The sequence below is a fragment of the Chlamydotis macqueenii genome, chromosome 5 (assembly GCF_036417535.1).
Source record: "Chlamydotis macqueenii isolate bChlMac1 chromosome 5, bChlMac1.mat, whole genome shotgun sequence".
NCBI lineage: Eukaryota > Metazoa > Chordata > Aves > Otidiformes > Otididae > Chlamydotis > Chlamydotis macqueenii.
The window spans coordinates 38803311-38822235 of NC_141560.1; the positions used below are offsets into that span (position 1 = coordinate 38803311).

The 18925-nt window shown below is 38.2% G+C and overlaps 1 protein-coding gene across 1 annotated transcript in view; it reads right to left on the reverse strand.

Moving 5' to 3' along the window:
- Positions 1-220: 220 nt before the first annotated feature.
- Positions 221-18925, reverse strand: part of COX16 (cytochrome c oxidase assembly factor COX16) — a 50664-nt gene continuing 31959 nt past the window's right edge. The window contains exons 3-4 of the mRNA XM_086750132.1: positions 15316-15378; positions 221-591 (exon numbers count right to left, since the gene is read on the reverse strand). Coding sequence (XP_086606258.1) covers positions 475-591; positions 15316-15378 — 180 coding nt within the window. The 3' untranslated portion in view covers positions 221-474. The remainder of the gene's footprint in view (positions 592-15315; positions 15379-18925) is intronic.

Consider the following 18925-nt stretch of genomic DNA (forward strand, 5'->3'; position numbering starts at 1 on the left):
TCATATGCCTGCGGAGACCCTTCCAACTTTAAGAGCCCGTAGTCATGCAGGGGCTCCCTGAAGCAGCGTTTATCTGGTCACACAGATCTAGATGACAGCATTGTTGTTCTCATGAGGATGACAACTTCTGGTACTGACAAGTAACTCCTGAAATGTTATTCCTTGCTGAAGTATCTCAGTTTTGAACGATAGGGATAGAAAAACAATAGGATATTCTCAGTAGAATAATTAGCTATTTTTTTAATTGAGAATTCATATATACAGCCTGTGGAACTCTGCGCAAATGGATGCAAAGAGCTTCATATAATACAGTGCCTTTTGGGTTGATCTCACAGTTACTTATATATACAGCAGCACGAGTTGCTCAGTGCAATCCCCCCTCCCATGTCTGTTCCTGACACTGGATTAAAAAATAAAACAGTCCAGCCTGAGATTATTTTTTTTTTCCAGAGGCACCAAAGTAGGCTTGCTCAGTCACTCTGTCTTGAGACGGAGAGCCTCCCGCCGTTGCTTCTGAACAGTCCTGGAATCTTCCCACAGACGGGGTCCTCTGATGTTCTCCCAGTTATCCAAGTCAGACTTTTCCAGCTTCTGCAGATAAACAGCAAAAATAACAGTGTCACCTTGACAGCCCCATGATTTAAACTACATATTATTCTAAATTGTTTTCTTTTTGCACAAGAAACTCACTATTGCTATTGGGTTGATGAAATGTCATCTACTCTGCAAGAGAAGTTCAACAAGGACAAAACAATCAGGAGTTATCCATATAGCTCCATAAATGGCTTTGGTGGGCTTATCAAAAGATAAAAAACATCTAGGACAGGAAGTGCTATAGCATCTCAACACAACTGGAGATATCTTGTATTCACTTTTTCTTTCTTCTCTCACCTTGTTTTCCAGACCTGTTCTTAAACTGCAAGTCTGCCAAGTACGGAAGTAGGGGAGTGACAAGCACTGGTATAGCTCAAACAGAGGATTAGTAATTAGTGACCTGAAGTATCCTGTCAGCACAGATACAAAGCATACTGGAAAAGATGAATCATGTAGCACAAAGAGAGACAGTAACAGTGCAATCCCCTTCAACACATGTGGTTTTAACTTGAGAGAGGTACACAATGCTTTCTGCTGCCCAGTTTCTCATGGCACCCAGCCATCACAGATAGGTCTCTCACTAAGTCATACATGAGATATGCTGCCTGGCTGAACTGCCAGATACTTAAAAGCTATCTAGATTTTAATTACCTCCTTGCCTATTCTTATCATCCCCACTCAGAAGTAGAGATGACTGCAGTATTTATCGAGCCTTAGAGGCACACAAAAATGAAGAACAGGTGCCCTCCTGACCTCACCTACCAAGAGCTGCAGTTGAAGAAGACAAACATACACTGCATCTTCACGGTCCTGCTGGCAGAGACATAGAAGTCCCTTCCCAGCAGACACAGACCTCAAGTCTCACATACCAGCCTGCAGTCTGGAATGGTGTATCAAACACGACAGAGCTCTGCCAACAGAAGAGTGAGGAGAGGGTCTGCACCACTGCCAGAAACAGGGCTACTCTACACGCTACTGAAGAGGGCAACACTGCATACCATTAATGATACGCACTGCAGTGGGATGTAAACCTCTGATTTGTGACCAGGGCCTCATCTCAGCAAATGCTGTAAAAACACACCAGAAAATACTTAACCCTGCCCTGAGCCTGTGGTCTAATTTGCCTGCCATCAATCATCCAAATAAATGGCAAATACGGAGGGACTTGAATATTAGTAGCAGAATAATTCAACAGCTAGAACAGACCAGACCTGCTGCTATTAGTTCATGTTATGTAAAAGTTTTCTGCCACTTCTACAATTCAGGAAATTGCAATAAGGTTAGTCAGATATCAAAACAAATTAGGCACATTCAACTGAAGATATATGAGAACACATGCACAAACACAGCAGACTTTCACAAGGTACGAGCAACTGAATTTTTTATACAGTGGAGTTGGTATTGTTGGTATTGAAGAATTGTCTTCACTCCTTTATACATCTTATGATTAGCTGGTACTTCATTTTAACTGGAAGGAACTTGAGCCGACATGGAATAAGGGAGAAGAAGTGAAGGTACCCATCATCCCACGCAACAGCAACTCTCCCCTCTGATTGCAAATTCAGAATTTAATACCTGATTCTAACGGAAGCGTCAAGGAAACGACACTGAAAATAACCTTGTGCTTTAACAGAAGGGAAGCATGCTGATTTTATTAAACACAAAGGTACCACACAGATGTGAGGATCTAAACTATTCCCAAAGGTGCTCAGCTCCCAAAGCCTGAACAAGAATCAACATTTAAAATATATACAACAAAACTTGTAGCATCTAAAGATAGGCTACATAAAGAAGTCTGTCAAGAGAGACATGTAAACTGGAGATCTTTACCAAAAGTTCATATTAATCTGTCCCTGAAATTTCACAAAGACTTTTCAGAGAGCAGGTTTGTCCAAAACAGGAAATATTCCAAAACTATACAATCTAAACAAACCAGTATAAGAAAGTATTTTGGCAGTTTCCAACTGAAAGCATAAAGGTACCTGGAAAACACACTGTGATATATTGACAGAATATAACAACCAAAGGTTACGTACAGTAAATGGCACTGCCTCAAACTACAGAACAGATGAGATGTACTGACAGAGTTAATTTTTGTGAATTAAAATACAAAAAATTAAAGATTCTAATGAATGCACAGACTGTTATTTTTATTTTTTATTCTCACTATATTTATAGGGATCATTAACATTTTGTGTTATGTATAAAGACTGTGTTTGATACTTTGCTGCAATTCAAGAAGCAAGCACCTTCCTTACTGGCACATGACAGTATCTGCAAAAATGAGTAGTTTACGGGACTGGTATCTGTTCAGTCATCAGAAGGCAGCATAATTAGACAATCCAATTTTCTAAACTGATGAAAGAATAGAGGTCTCCTGTTGCATGTGGATAAGCACAAGGAGTATCACTGGCAAAAGGGGACCTGAAAAATCTGTTCTGCAATGCTTTCCTACTGTATAGCTATTTTCACATGTATCTACCCGTGCTAACTCTGATTGGGCTAGAGTTAATTTTATTCACAGCAGCTATGGGGCTATGTTTTGGATTTGTACTGGAAACAGTGTTGACATTACAGGGATGTTTTAGTTATTGCTGAGCAGTGCTTACACAGAGTCCAGGCCTTCTCTACTTCTCACACCCCTCCACCAGCGAGTGGGCTGAGGGTGCACAAGAAGTTGGGAGGAGACACAGCTGGGACAGCTGACCCCAGCTGACTGAAGGGGTGTTCCACACCAGATGACGTCATGCTCAGCAATGAAAGCTGGGGGCAAGAAGGAAAGAGGAGATGTTCAGAATTACAGCGTTTTGTCTTTCCAATAACCATTACATGTGATGGAGCCCTGCTTTCCTGGGGATGGCTGAACACCTGCCTGCTGATGCAAAGTTGTGAATGAATTCTTTGTTTTGCTTTGCTTGCATTCATGGCTTTTGCTTTACCTATTAAACCATCTTTATCTCATCCCACCAGTTTTCTCACTTTTACCCTCCCAATTCTCCCCCCCTTCCCATTGGGAGTGAGCAAGCAGCTGTGTGGTGCTTAGTTGCCAGCTGGGGTTAAACCACAACACTACCTCACATACAACTAAATAAAACCTTACCTTTTTACTTGGTCACTGGCATGAAAATTCTTACAAGAGTATCACTCCAGAATAAACAGCTACATTAGATAAGGGCCAAAGACACATACATAGCTACATTTTAAATTAATCTTAGTGCCAAGAATAAGACCAACTTGACAGTTCTTCTACTGATTAGGTGCAGCACAAGCTGCAAAGTTACACAGCTCCTGCAGACTGCCTGAGCTGTACAGTGAGAATTTAGGCAAGCAGCTAGTTCTGCTCCTAGATGAAGTCAACCTCTTTCATTCAAACTGGTTGGGCCTTTTTGATTTCTTATTTTATTTCTTTCTTTCTTTTAGCTACCTGGACTCTGCCTACTTAACTTAATGGATACATTACATAAAGATGGTAAACTACTTCCAGCTTGTATTAAATTGAAATCTATATGAACTGGCAGTCTAAAACCCAAAAATCTTTTTCTTCCAATTCAAATGTACTAAATAGTCAATCATTGGAGACTACAATAAAATGTAATCAGATCAGACCAGCACCACTATTCCTGCTTGTCTCAAATAGCCCAAAGGATATTGAAAATTAGCTGTTTAAAGTAAGATCAGTGTAGTCCATTAAATCTACTGATTCACTTCTTAAATCAGCTAAACTGCCTCTTAAAAGTAAGGGAATGACAGAAGCTGTAAATTCAAGAAAAAAAAAATGCAGCTATACAGAAAGGCACAGTGAAGAAAAAAAAAAAAAAACCTGTTTGCCACATGCTTGACTTTTAAGATTTTTTGTTAAACACCTTGCCTGGCACAAAGGTACCAATATGGATGTAGAGAGACCTTCAATTCTCAATTGCTGGTTCAAATGCCTGGCTTGATATTAAGTAAAAGCCATAATCCTCTGTCAGCCTTAAAATAAAATAAAATTTTAAAGTGAGTTTGAATTCTGCTCTTTCAGGACAGTCTTCATGTCACAATAAACAAACTGAAATCTGCAGAAATTCATTTAGAGCTATTGGTGCTCAGGCTGATGAGTTAATTCAGGGTGGTCACTTGCGAAAAATGTTTCTTTCCCACATGTGAAAGGAGGGCTAAGAAAATCCTGTTTACTTTACAGCTTGATGCAATAGATTCTGTGGTAAGTGCCACAGAAAGAAATTACTCTAATTCAGAGAGGCAATTAACTTCCCACCATTATAGTGCAAACCCATTTGCAGATAAAAGATGAGCCACGGAAGAATATCCTCATGGCTGAAACATGCAGTCAAAGAAATGCATTAAACGAGTCTAGTTTTGCAAGGGTGTCAAAACAGCCTGAAGACCATAAAAGATATCTTGAGGAACTCCATGGTGATGTATAGATGCAGAGGTACAGAATTAAGGCTAACACTGAATCCGCTCTTAACTTTACCATCACACTGATATGGCCTTATTGGGTTTTTTGCAACTCTTTCTCAGAGCCATCTTTTTGACACGTCATTTCCTTAATACAAATTTGGTGTTACTCACTTTGTTTAGGATGTGACATAATTTTGTATCTGTGATTAGTGGTTTAATAATCTGTGACTTAATAGCCTGCGATTAGTAATTTAATTCTCAGATTAAAAAGAAGTATTTTTTCCAAATAGAGAATGTTTAGGTTTTATGTTATCAGTATACAAGCAACTCAGCAAGCAGCATGCTATGGTCAGAAAAAGGGGGTGTTGTTCATTAAGGGAAGAAGTGGGGGTCTTTTTGAACGTAAGCATCCAGAGCTTTTTGGCTTTACTGAAGACTAGCAAAAACTGCAATGATGAAACCACCGTAGGTTTTGTTGCTAACTTCAGTGGGATCCAATACCACTCATCTATGGCACAATTAATTGACGTATGGTGAACTGGTTTAAGAGACTCTTTCCCCATAGGTTATCTGCCCATTAATTATGCCAATTACTCTAATTATGTAAGGCTGTGCCCAATCAGAAAAATGAAACAGACTAGGAAACAAATACATGCTGTTTATGAATGAATCCTATTTAAGTGTAAGACTGTGCAAACACTTGAACTGGCACAGCTGAAGGAATCATTGGGTGGAGAGAAAACAAAAATATCTTTAAGTGGCTATGTTGTAAAAGATGTGTATCAAGGAACTACATCATCAATTCATCTGTACATCATTTTCGCAATTTGAAGAATAAGAACAGGACTTGCCTCCATTTCAGATGTGTCATACAGTTTAATCAGTGTTCGCAGAGTGTTCTCCTAGTTTTGTGTGAAGATGCTATACTGATACAAATTACTCAATAAACCAAACAGTACAGCACTCGGTTAAAACTACATGAGTACACAGCCTGAATTTTTAAAATAACATAAAACAGCATTAGGCAGATAAGACTTCCATCTAGGAATTAAGGTTTGCCATGATTTCCTCCTAACTGACAAGCAGTTTCCCTTCTTAAAATGAAGAATGTCTTTAAAACCACATTAAATCTCAGATGATAACCCAGTGCCATTTATGCATTACACCTGCAGATCACCCAAGAGGGACTTCTCGGTCCAAAGGATTCACAAGCTCTATGGGTAAAATCAAGAGAACTCATGCTTGGGTCATTTAGTTTCAGCTTATCTCCTTGAGCAAAAACGAAACTCTGAAATATCCAGCATAAAGAATATTATGACTGCAGAAGTACACTTTCAAGATTAAACATCCAAAATTCAGCAAATTCCACTTCTAATTAAGCAATGAAGTACATTTAGGATAGTTTTCCATTTTCCCCTCTATATGGAAATTTTATCAAGCTATGGTTAATGTGTCCCAGAAGGAGAAGTGTTGCTTATTAAGGTTTATCTGAATTCACAGCCTGAGAAACCTCGCCAAGTTAACAGGACCAAGGAATTTCCCTAATTTGAGTGCTTGATCTTGTCAACTTTGTATCATATTAAACTTCGTAAAGGTATGCCCTAGCTACTGCAGCACAACCCGTTAAAAGAGAAGCAGCCAGGGACAGACTTTTGGGATGTTTGCAGGATCTTTTTCAACTATAAAAAGGTGAGCTTGGCTGAAGGGGATATGTGATCTTTTACAGTGTGGGAGTGTAGTAAGAGCAAAAAATGACACTTCTGTGGCTGGCAGGAAGAGCATATGGATTTCCACAGCGTGTCCCTGTCTGGACCCACAAAAGCCTACTGACACAACAAAGAAGGTTTATGTCAAACACCTTGTCAGGACTATGAATACTTGGAAGTGTAGACAAATTTTTACTTTGTGTATATATAACTTGGCACAGTATGCCCTTCTAATAATGATTAAAAGATATTCTAATCAAAAAAGAAAGAGGTGTATAAGGATCAAAATATATTAGAGCCATGAGTCACACATGGTGTTTCTCCCTTCTGAAGAGATCTGAAAAATAAGCCTTTACAAGTTTCTTATGTGAGAGGAAAAAGCTGTGATTACCACAACAAGAAATGATCAGTTCCCACTACTAACAGAAGTGTGGGCATAAGAAAAGGAACAACTACAGAAGGTTTACAACAACAGTGTCAAATTAAATTTAAATCTAGGCCATTAAGTAACTACCTTAAAGTAACCATGCTCCTTCAAATCCGCAGTCAATCTTAAGTAGGTGACCCTTCTGAATTGGTGAGTTAAATCTTCTGCCTCTCACATGGTGCTCCTCTGTCCTGGCCTCAGTTAGTTCAGGTAACATTCACATAGAGTTAGTGTAGTTTAGGACTTCTGTTTCTTTTCCACACTTTCTCACACTGATTCTCCACTCATCTCTCTTCCAGAACTTGCTTGTTCATTTATATACTGAAACAGAATGCTTTTCTCTGTGTAGAAACTATGTTTTTGGGTAAATGTTAACAGAGCAACTTCAATCCCTTCAGCCATAAACAGTTTTTTTCAGTGAAATCCATGGCTACTGTTTGATTTGTGCTATTTGGCAAATTTCTCACAGGAAAAAAAAAAAAAAAAATCTTTCTGTTTCTTCTGTGTGGCTAACATCCCCTGTCTATTTCATGAGGACAGTAATATGAGTGTCTGTACTGGTGTTCTCCTTTGTTCCGTGGACTCATCCAGGTCTAGGGTGGACCAGCTGATGGCAGGGCCAAGCCAACTGGTTACAGTGGTAACACCACTGTGATAATGTATTTAAGAAGGGGAAAGTAATAATTAAAAAAAAAAAGTGAAGAAGCAGAAGCGAGGGCAGATAGGGAGAGGCATGAGCCTTGTGGGCCTTGCGGCCCTCACCCTCTGGCCTCCTGCTGGGCGGCCGCCTGGGCCCGACTTGGCCCAGCCCAGCTGAGAGAAGATCTCCTGTCTATTTGATGAGGACAGCAGTATGAGCGGTAGACCCCGCTGTATTGCCAGTGACAGTAAAGCAACTTCTCAGCAATACTGCTGAGTGTACAGTACACAAATAACTTGTTAATAAATCTACCTTTCATTCCATCAGAACCAACAGGTCTTCAAAATCAAATCAGAAAGACTTCTATCTGAGAAGGATCAAGGCATTTAAATTTTTACAAGAATGAAGAGGAAGTTTTAGAAGGTAATGTCTGGGGTCTTCCTATGGTTGGAGGGTATTTTGGTTTTGAACTGCATCGTGCTTAAAGACTCTTTATTTTCACGTTAGAGCTGTAAGATGGCAGAGCGGGACACTGGCTCTCCAATGACTTGCTGGGAAGATGCCATAAACAAGATGGAATATAACATACTGAATTGCTAAGAGCATTTCCCTCAGCTTTTGAACTTCTCAGTAATGTCTCCCAGCTGTACTTGGGTAAAACTCGTCTTACCAGATGTACAATGAAGTCAGGGGTTGAAATAGGGAACTTTTCCATTAAATTTTTACAAGTTCGATTATTTAGTTAAAAAGTATACAAACTTCATGGTCAGTCTCCACCATCATCTCGCATCTCAGTAAGCCTCTTAGAACAGACAGTGACCCACTCTCTGACAGTAAATTGTTACTGCAGAGTACATTTGTATGATATAGTTTGAGCATTAAATAAAGATGAGTAACAATAACTCGAGAAGCAAAGAACAGGCAAGAATTGTATAACAATCTTTTAAAGTATTTCAAATTTAGCCTAAATGTCCATATGGGCATCATCTGGAAGTACACTGGCAGTCTCAGAATATTCCAGATAGCGTTTATGAAACTGGCCAAAAAAAGGGAAAAAAGCAAAGCAAAACAAACAGGAAGATACTCTTGCAAAAGCCACTTTCCCCAGTTGCTGAGACAAAAGCTTCCTTTAAAACTGCTTTGCTGTATCCTCTTCAGAGGCAGTCAATGAGAGGAATGTATACAGCCTGAACTGTGTGGCTAAATTCTGATACACTATACTAAAGTTACTTCAGAGATATTTCATACCAAAGATCTAGCAATTCCCTGCTGGGGGCCCTTTAGTATGACAGAAGTGTTTAACATTTCCACCTAGTCAACTGCATAAGAAAATGTTCCCAATACTGCCTGGCAGAAGCTAGCAGCATCCCTTAGGACAATAAATAAAAGAATTCAGCCATGCTATGTGGATGCCACTTTCCCTACTGAAACTTTTTTTTTTGTGACTGATACAACAGTGTTGGCCCTAACATGACAAGAGTTGGTTGGTTCCCCTGGGATTTAAAAAAAAAAAAAAAAAAAGCATACAGGGAGTGCAAGCAGGTACAAAGGATTATATTTTCGAGAGGGGAAAGGGTGAGGAGACTAGATTATTTATAACAGGCATTTGTACGTCCCAACCATGCTTGCTGTCTGATTGCACTGTTAACTGCCTCACTTTGTTTTCCATCTACAAGAAATCAGTGTCTTCTTAAGGGATAAGAAAAGTTCGAATGCAACACACATGAAAGAAACAGCTCACAGTTAAGGAAAATCCTGTGCAAAGAGATATGTTATAAGCATGACCAGGAAAGAATCTACACGACTATTTAAGTGAGATGAATTCCAGAAGTAAGACCAGTTAAAAGCAATACCTTGTGAACTTTCCTCTGGAAGCTAAATATCTGTCTTTCTGCAAGAAGACTTTTCCATCAGAACTCTTCCTGTGCCACACCTATCACCAAATTCCACCTTTTTCTGTTTCTTTGATCAGATTTTGAACTATGGCACACATGAATTTTAAGATGCCAATGAGAAAAGGAGCAAACTATAGCTTGGCTATGGACTGTACATCTACTCAGAATAAGATGCCTAGCACAAACTATTTTAACTGAAATCCTTTCCCTGTCTTACCCATGACAGTTTCCATTAATGATAAACTACACCACTTTGTCCCTCTCTACAAAACATTAAGTGATGAAGACTCACAGTGAAATAAAAGTTCTCAAGACCATTTTACATGTGAATAAACTGAAATGCAAGAAACTACACTCATCCCAGACACAACCTGAAGGACAGTTGGAATCTAATGGCTAGGCTGGACAACGCACTGACAAAGAAGAGAGGATAGGAGGTACAGAGTGATTAAAGGGAGAAAGAAGAATATCTCAACCTCTTTTAGTGTCACAACAGTCACTAAGGTGGGATTTTCCCCCCCCCAACATCTTTGTCATCTCTCAAATAGCTCAAGGTATTTAGCCACTAGTATCTTCACAGACACTGAAGTAAATCAATTCAATACACTAATCTGTTAATTCTTAAACAACAACAAAATTGGTAATCATCTGGTACCGATAATGGCAGCAACAAGATACTTGCAGATTTCAACTACTGGCATTCAGGAATTACCTTCCTTCTAGAGTAGTCCTCAGGTCCACACACTTTGATGCAGTTATTTAATGTTATAAATTAATATGTTACTACGTTGTCCTTTCCTGAAAAAAAAGTTTAACCCATTCTGCTGCCACTACAATCCCCAAAGTGAAGTCAAATGAGCATTAAGTGGCTTGAATCTTTTTTAGAAGAGCTTATTCAATTTCTTCTTTTATTCTTAAGATAATAAATATACAGGTTATATTCCCAAGCCAACTCTCCATATACCTGCTTTTACTTTTTGAACCGTCCTAAATAAATATTTTAATACTGCAATTACAGTACTTTTGCTGTAATTCTCAAGACAGTTACATGACATTTGTCCAGAGCTAATGTTGACCTTTTGTGATTTATCAGATTACAAGGAACAAAAACTGCTCAATATTTGTATACTTTAAGCCAAGACCATTCTCTAGACTGAAAATCTGCAGACCAGTATATTCCCTCACTTATCCCATGTTGAGTCCAACAGCTTGCAATCAGTTGAAGTAAAACTTTTCAAAGTTTTACAGTTTTGATATTCTGAAAGACAGAGAACTCCTTTTTCTTGCTCTTGTGTTGAAATGATGTTCCCAACTATTAATAATGGACCTTACTTCTAACTGTAGTATCTTTGCTGCAACAAAAAATATCTTCAATAGCTAGCACTTTCTTCTCATGAAGGTATTTATATATAACTAACATTATTTTTGTTAGCTTAAAAAAGATTTAAATCTTTAAGTTTCTTTTAAGGTATTCTCTCAAGTCCTAAGTTACTATATTCAGCCTGTTCTGCAACCTATCCCATTTTTTTTGAAAGCCCTGTTCAAAATGTGGACAACAGAAGTAGATCCAATATTTCAGTACTAGCCTCATCCGTGCCACACTCAGAAGTAAAATCACCTCCTCCTACTATCGACCATTTCTGTTTATATTCATAAAGACTCAATAAGCTTTTTGTGCCACAGCATCACAGTAGAAAATCAATCTGAATTATTTGTTCACTGACTCCTACATCTTTTCCAGAGTTGCTGCTTTTCATAATGCAGTCTACTCTGGTCTGCATTTCCAGTTTTTTAAACAAATAACTTCGGCTACTTTAATAGGTACTTTGCTCATTTAATAGCCTCAGCTTACCAAGTAACATGAACAGTGCTGTCCCTGCCTTGCCATACTTTTACTATTTCAACACTTTTGTGTCACTTGCACATCAGTAACGATTTTACAATTTCTTCCATATCACTGAAAAAAATACTCAGTAGTGCTCAGATACGTTCCAAATCTCACAGAACACTTAAAAATATCACCTTCTTGCCCGGTGATGATTCACAGAGAAGCATCATTCCCAGACTGAGATTTTCAGCAGCCACTGAAGTCTTCCAAGTGTTTTCTTGGAACTTGGCTATAAAACATCAGAGCCTAATAGATATTAATAACATCTTGTTTGCTTATTAGGAGGTTTGGAAGTATATCCCTTCCTTCTTCTGATTTGAATACAATGGACTTTTTTCTCTAAGAGAAATAAAAATATGTTTTCTGAACGTTACTACTTTGCCAATGTGGTTACTGAGGATTTTACATGCTCATTATTTTATTCTTAGTTTGCTGTAACACTATCCCCTGACCCATATCCCTGACAGCTTACTGATCAGACAACTCTCTGATGTCCTTAGCATCTTTTCTCAATCTTCTCTGCTTTATAACTTATCATTTACTGTTTCCATAGCAATCCTTCACATTTTTTATTGACTGTGATATTTTTTTCCTATGCCTTCAATTGGCATTCGTTCCCACTGGATATCACACAGTTGATTCAAATGTAACTGATTTTTCCATTGTAAAATGTTAATGAATCCTTCTTACAGTTGTTTTTATTTGCTTGAAAACCCCTAAACAACAATTCTTTATTTTGGGGCCTGATGTAACTGACAGAGGCCAGATTTTTTAGTGTATACTAGACCATTATTTTCACAGAAGTACAGAAACTAGAATAAGGAATGTTATTTTGAGATTGTATTTAAACCTATGAAAAGTAACATATTGTGATTGTTAAACATCCACAAGAATGATTAATGTGATGAGTGAAAAACAGTTTTTTATTGCTCTCCTTCAAACAATATTTTTGTGCTTTCAAATAAAATACTCTAGGCTTTTGTCACAGGTCAAACACTTGACATTTTTTACAGTGTGTTCTACAAGGCCCAGCTCAGCAGCAGAACTACATTCACATTAGTACCAGTGTCACTAGTGGACAGAGTCATGATTTATTAGACAAAGGGGAGCAGGAAGGACTAATTGGCCATATGAGGACACAGAAGTGTGTGAGAGGAATGCATAAACAATGGAGAGCATGTACAAAGGTAGCTTGCTCCTCTGGCATGTCCCAAGGCACAAGATAAATGGCATTATTAACAGATCTGAGATACAAGAAATGCAGTACAAATTACACATGCAAATTCCTTCTTCCTTAAAATAGTATCCTGGCCAGAAATACATCTACATGAAATAAAGCAAATTTTGTTTAGTTTGAGAAGATATAATTTAGTAAATTAGAAGGTGAGAAAAATGTCTTTATGTTAATTTCCTCACAGCACATTGATTAAATCTGTAATTACAACTTTTTTCAACACCACCACTACCACTATGACATTGGAGACAAAATGCAGACTTCACCACGTTTGAAATATTGGAAGTGTCTTCATCTTTTCTACTATGCCCATAAAGGCGTAATGCTGATAGCAGAAATTATGACATTCTAAAAGAATTCAGTAGGTATTTAATATGTACATTTCTGGAAGAACAATAAGATATTTTTTAAGGTTTTAGAGAGGGCCAATAGACATTTGCATGCATCAGGCAACCATGCTTCAAATGAGCTGGCTTGGTATCCTCAGTAGCAGTCGCAGATATAGTGCTAATAATAATGTAAAATAAGGCTTTACATATCAAAACAGCAACTTTTTTTTTTTTTACTGCCCTTGATCTCCTACCATACCATATTTAGTAACAGCCACCAGTGTAATCCTTCACTGTGACCTATATATAGAATTAGAAGATGTTCTTAGCTCTATTCTGGACAACTAAAAAAATTAAGAAAGGGGAAAAAAAACACACCAAAAACCCCCTAGCCTGGAACACATGTCCACAGAAAATTACCCTCCTGTAACTCAGTGACTGGTTAGCTTTCGTCCACCAGAATACAGAGGTAACATTGACTAAAAGTATCACAGATACAGTGCAGAGCCTGCGAAGTATGTCCATGACTGCTGGTAGTTCCACTGAAGCAAGAAATGCACATGCCTAGTGCTTGCAAGCTGGTGCCCATAGTAAAGTATACATTGAGATTAGAGTTCAAAACAATAATCTGAATCCGTTTTCATTATGTAGAACTGCAAATCCATTTGTTTTGTTGATCTGGTCTGCCCCCTGTAACATCTAAACACTACTTCGGAAGAATTTCGGCCTGGAAACTCTCTGTAGTTTAGATTAAGAAAAAAAATAAGATTGCTTCTGTCATTTCTGTCTATCAAGAAGGAGCCCCATTACCCAAGCAGGCCTGTAATATGTTGTTATGCCTATTGTATTTTATTACCATTGACTTATCCATAAAGCTAATGCAATTATGGCCATTTAAATATTATCCTTCAACTATTTAGTTATCTTCCAGATAGAAAACAAGGCATATCTGAATACAGATCAGTTGATTTTGGAGTTAGGTAGTAAGTTAAACAGAGAGATGTCGTTCTTTTTACTGCTTGTGGTTCTTCCACATAAATAAATCAGAGCAGCTTGACAGTATAGTCTATGGAAAGTGAGAGACACAATAATCCCAGAGGCAATCAGAATTTAATGGATTTGTATGTTTTGAGTTTCCATTGGAGCTTTCCATATATGCTGAAATCTTTTTACTCCCTACACCATCAAACACAGTTCTTTGTAGAATGGGGATGGCCCAAAACTGTTGGCAATAATGGTAAAACACTATCACTAACCTGGCAGGTAGGCAGATGTTCTGTGGAATTAGGCATGTAAAAATACAAAAGGTAAATTTTATTTTTATTTCAGACAAATCATAAAAGAGTACTATAATAGGCAGATTTTATTAGCAGTGTACTGCCATCTGGACACCCAAGTATGAGAGCTATGGGTGCAATGAAGCTCTTCAAAGGCTTGTGCCAGGAATGCGGTAAGGGAAGAAAAACAAAACTTGTGTTCAGCATAAAGACCATAGAGACAAATAAAGTATTAGTTGGACATTTTATCCAAGTAATTTTAAAACATTAAAATTATCTTAAATAGCTTTATCCTGTGTTTCTGGATACAGGGAGGTTTTTTCCAGTTTTCCTAACCTGGCTTTTTGCAGGTCTGAAGATTTATGAAACTCTGGATATTACTTTTGTCAAAACAGCCATTTTGGAGCTCAGTAATATTTGAAGAAAATGCACTGTTGAGGAAAGAGTGAAATATTTCTCTGTAAAAAATTCTGAAATAGTGAAAAAGGAACAGCAGTTGTTTGAAAGATATACAGAAGTTTCAGAAGCATGAAATAACATAAAGTACATCAAGCACATTGTTCCATAATTTGGTCTAAAGATCATAAAAACTCATGCAGTAGAAATGTTGATGTACACGTATACACATTCCGTCCAAGGCCAGCGTTAGCTCTACATTTATAGACTAGGTTAACCACAGAAATAGTGGAGTTTATTCGTACCACTGTACTTGGCACTTGGACATCAAAGTAAAGCTGTGTTCAGAAAGAAGCAATGCATGTTCAAAAACCTCACTTTACAAAAAACCTTGTTTTTATTGGACATCAGTGAGTCAAAGGCAGATGGCTGATCTAATTTTAGTTAGGGACAGATACAACCCACCAGCCGGCCACGGTAATCAAGGGTAGCCAAGGTTAGGAGCCCCAAGCAACAAATTTATTTTACCTCATATTCAGATTCCAGTGTCACAGGGTTCTGTTTTAATTTTTCTTTCAAAGCTGGATCAACCTGCAGGACAAACAAGAATACAGCAAAAATGTTTGCTTTTAAGAAATTTTTTTTAAGAAATCTTAAGCTCAGATAAACTAAATATAGGTACATGCAAACCCTCCTCTCCTTTAAATGAGTTTACGTGTTGTTTGTTTAGATAGCAGGATGATGAACACAGTACAAGAATTTATCTGAAAAAAAGATAGGTCAAACTTTTCAAGTCAAAAAGGCAGCACATTTGTAAGTAGCCCTGCACTTGCATTGTCTTAGATACTTAAATCTGTAACTGTTTAGTTTGAAACTATAAAACTAAACAAAGCCTTAAACAAATTAAACAAGAAATACCAAGAAAAAGAAAATTGTGATCAACATTCAGGCATAAAACATATTTTATGCCTGAATGTTGTGTCTGGTGAACAGGTATGCAATATATTCTGGGTTTCAAAGTCTAAGCATGAGACAAACTTGATTTTCTTGTGAGCATACAGCTCTTCTCTAGTTTTGATTCTGTACTGACAATGCTGGTGATTCCTGCCACCTTTCAGAGAAGTTTGTTGAAAGAGCAAATCTAAGAACAGAAATATCAGTGAACCACAGTAGATGTGCTCCTTTTAACTTCTTCTGAGTCTAGAAATTATGTTCATCCTTCCTTTTGCTAAGTAACATCCGTCTCCCACACACCTAAGGGTAGAAGCAAAGGGGAAAAAGATAATTAGCAGTCTTCATACCTAGAGAAAGCATTTTGTGTTCTCCTTAAACAGACATCAGCCACATATGTGGTATTCATACACGGTCTCTAGGCTAATAAATTAAAAGATCAAATAAGTCTACCATGAGAAAGCATTCTCATTTTTAGACCTTAAATACAACCAGTGCTAAACAAACCAGATGTGTAAGGAGACTAGCACTGTGTTTAGTTCTACATCCATGGTACAGCAGTCCAACTATGTTAATTTGCTTATTCTGGATCTGAATGAAAAGGGCTCAGTTACGCTTCTCACAACCAACCCCAAACGTCTATAAGCAGTCTAAAAAGAAAAAGGAGAGAACACAAGTTACAGAATTTGTAAGGTTGATAACAAGATCCACTTTGAGATTCTGCCTCAACACAAGCTCCTGATCATCAGAGGTACTTAAAATACGCACCTACTATCTGCATTGATGGGAATTGCTCTGAGGAATTTCCCTAAGCCATAATGTTTCCCTTGATTACAGACACTGCCTGCTAGTCAGTATGCAGCCTGTGAGACCTCAGTTCCTAAGGATGCTCAGACAGGCAAGTCTAACACCATCTGTGCATGGCCAGAGGTTTGATTTCCCTATCTCATCAGAGATCTGGCCATAGAAATACATACATTTGCAACCTCCAGATTCATTACACTTGGGAACCGAGCCAAAATATTTAAAATGGTTAAAGTTTGTGCAGGATACAGCTCCCACCTCTTCTGTAATGAAAAAAACCAAACCACCTTGTAAAACAAGGTACTCTCTCTGCACTGGCCCTCTACATCAAATAAAAAAACCAAATGCTACATCTCTGCCTTGGTATTCAAGGCCTCCATAGAACTGCCTCGCATTAAAGATGGATTGCCTCTCTCCTTCTGTGACCACGACCTCCAACAACAGCCATGCTTCATTAGAACAAGTAACCCATCCATCACACGTGCAGAAATGCAAACTTTTTGGGCAGCCAGGCAGGCTTTGGAGCTTGCTTTCACAGAGGTAAGAGTGATTGTGGACCTCACTGTATTCAGACTAAATGCAAACACTATTTGTTGTGCTTGGTGTTCTCAAAATACACATATCGACAAGGGGAAAGAAATGCTCCAGCAAGTAAAGACGCAAGAGAGTTTTATTTCCTCCCATGTCTTCCCTTAATTTAATAATAAGGCACCCAAGATAACATGGTTGGAGCAGCATTTTTACTTAATTAACCACAGTCAGAATTTAAAGACATCTCAATAACCCCATTATCAAGTATTATTTTAGCAATTTTTAGTGTGTTTGTTTAATGTGTGGTGTTTGCATGGCCACATATATGTAAGGTAAAGGGAAACAAGCAGTGAAGTTACTGCTGCTTCTCCTCCCCTTCCAGGTCCTTCTATACTCAGACCTCCTCAGGTATTCATTCTCCTCTGCACAAAAGACCAGCTAAAACTGACACACAGCATCCCAATGCTCTTAACTGTTTGATGCTGTAGTTTTAATATAGACAAAAATGCAGAAATGAAGGCAAGTAGTTTAAATTTATCAGGAAAAAGTTATCCTGTAAATGAGAAATGAACAGAAACTGCTTCTTCTTTTGAAGCAGAAATTTTATTCAAATTAACTTACCAAAAAACCAGGGCAAACTATACATACATCTTGGCGAGCTCTTAATATGCAACATACAGGCACATGAAAGACTTCAGTCCACTCTACAGATCATGCTATTTTGCTCAGAATTACACACACACACACAAAAGTGGGAGCAAGTACGTATTTCCTCTTATCTTTACCTCTTACCTTTAAAACAAAAAAAAAAAAAAAGGAAACAGAATGGTGCTATTTTCATTCTGAAAAGGCACATAAACATCAGTATGAGCCATGATCACAGATGATAACCAGGGAACACTTAAAATGTGAGCAGAGCCAGGAAAATACCCATGCCAAAGTGGTAGCTCCTTTATATCACACATCTGCCACAAGATCCAAATACAAACACATACATTTTTCTTCCACAATGACTGCTATGCCAACACACACACTGACAAATGAGCTAGAAATTCAGCTATGTACTAGCAAATGAATCATCAGATAAATTATTAATACAAATTCTATTAGAAAATATGATGGGAGCAGCAGACAAAGCCCAAATGCCGTAACAGCTTGGCAGTGTCCTCTGCACCGCTACTTAGGAGGCAGGAAGGAACAGAAAACAATCTCCCCTTACACTAGAGGAAACCTTGTCAGGCAAAATCTCAGATGCTCCTTTAAGATCTATTTAAATTCAAGCTTTGTCTCTAAATATGGAATTCAAAGATGTGTGGATTTGTAATTACAGCATAACTTCACATGAAATTCTTACTGAAAAACTATTGAAATACTTGATGCAAGTATTCAGACAGCTTTCATGAGATGCTATCTGCAAGGCTTCCAAACCAATACTGTAAATATAATTTCACAAGGCTTTACTATTTTTATTTTTTTCTGGAGCATGGAGTGTGGTTTTTTTCCCCCACTACGTAGCACTTGCTGGAAAAATTAATCATAGAATCATAAGGTTGGAAGAGACCTCCAAGTCCAACTGTCAACCTAACACCACCATGCCTACTAAACCATGTTCTAAAGTGCCTTGTCTACAGGTTCTTTGAACACCTCCAGGGATGGTGACTCCACCACTTCCTTGGGCAGCCTATTCCAGTGCCTCACCACTCTTTCAGTAAAGAAGTGTTTCCTAATATCCAACCTAAACCTCCCCTGCTGCAACTTGAGGCCACTTCCTCGTGTCCTATTACAAGTTAGCTGCGAGAAGAGACCAACACCCACCTCCCTACAACCTCCTGTCAGGCAGTTGTAGAGAGTA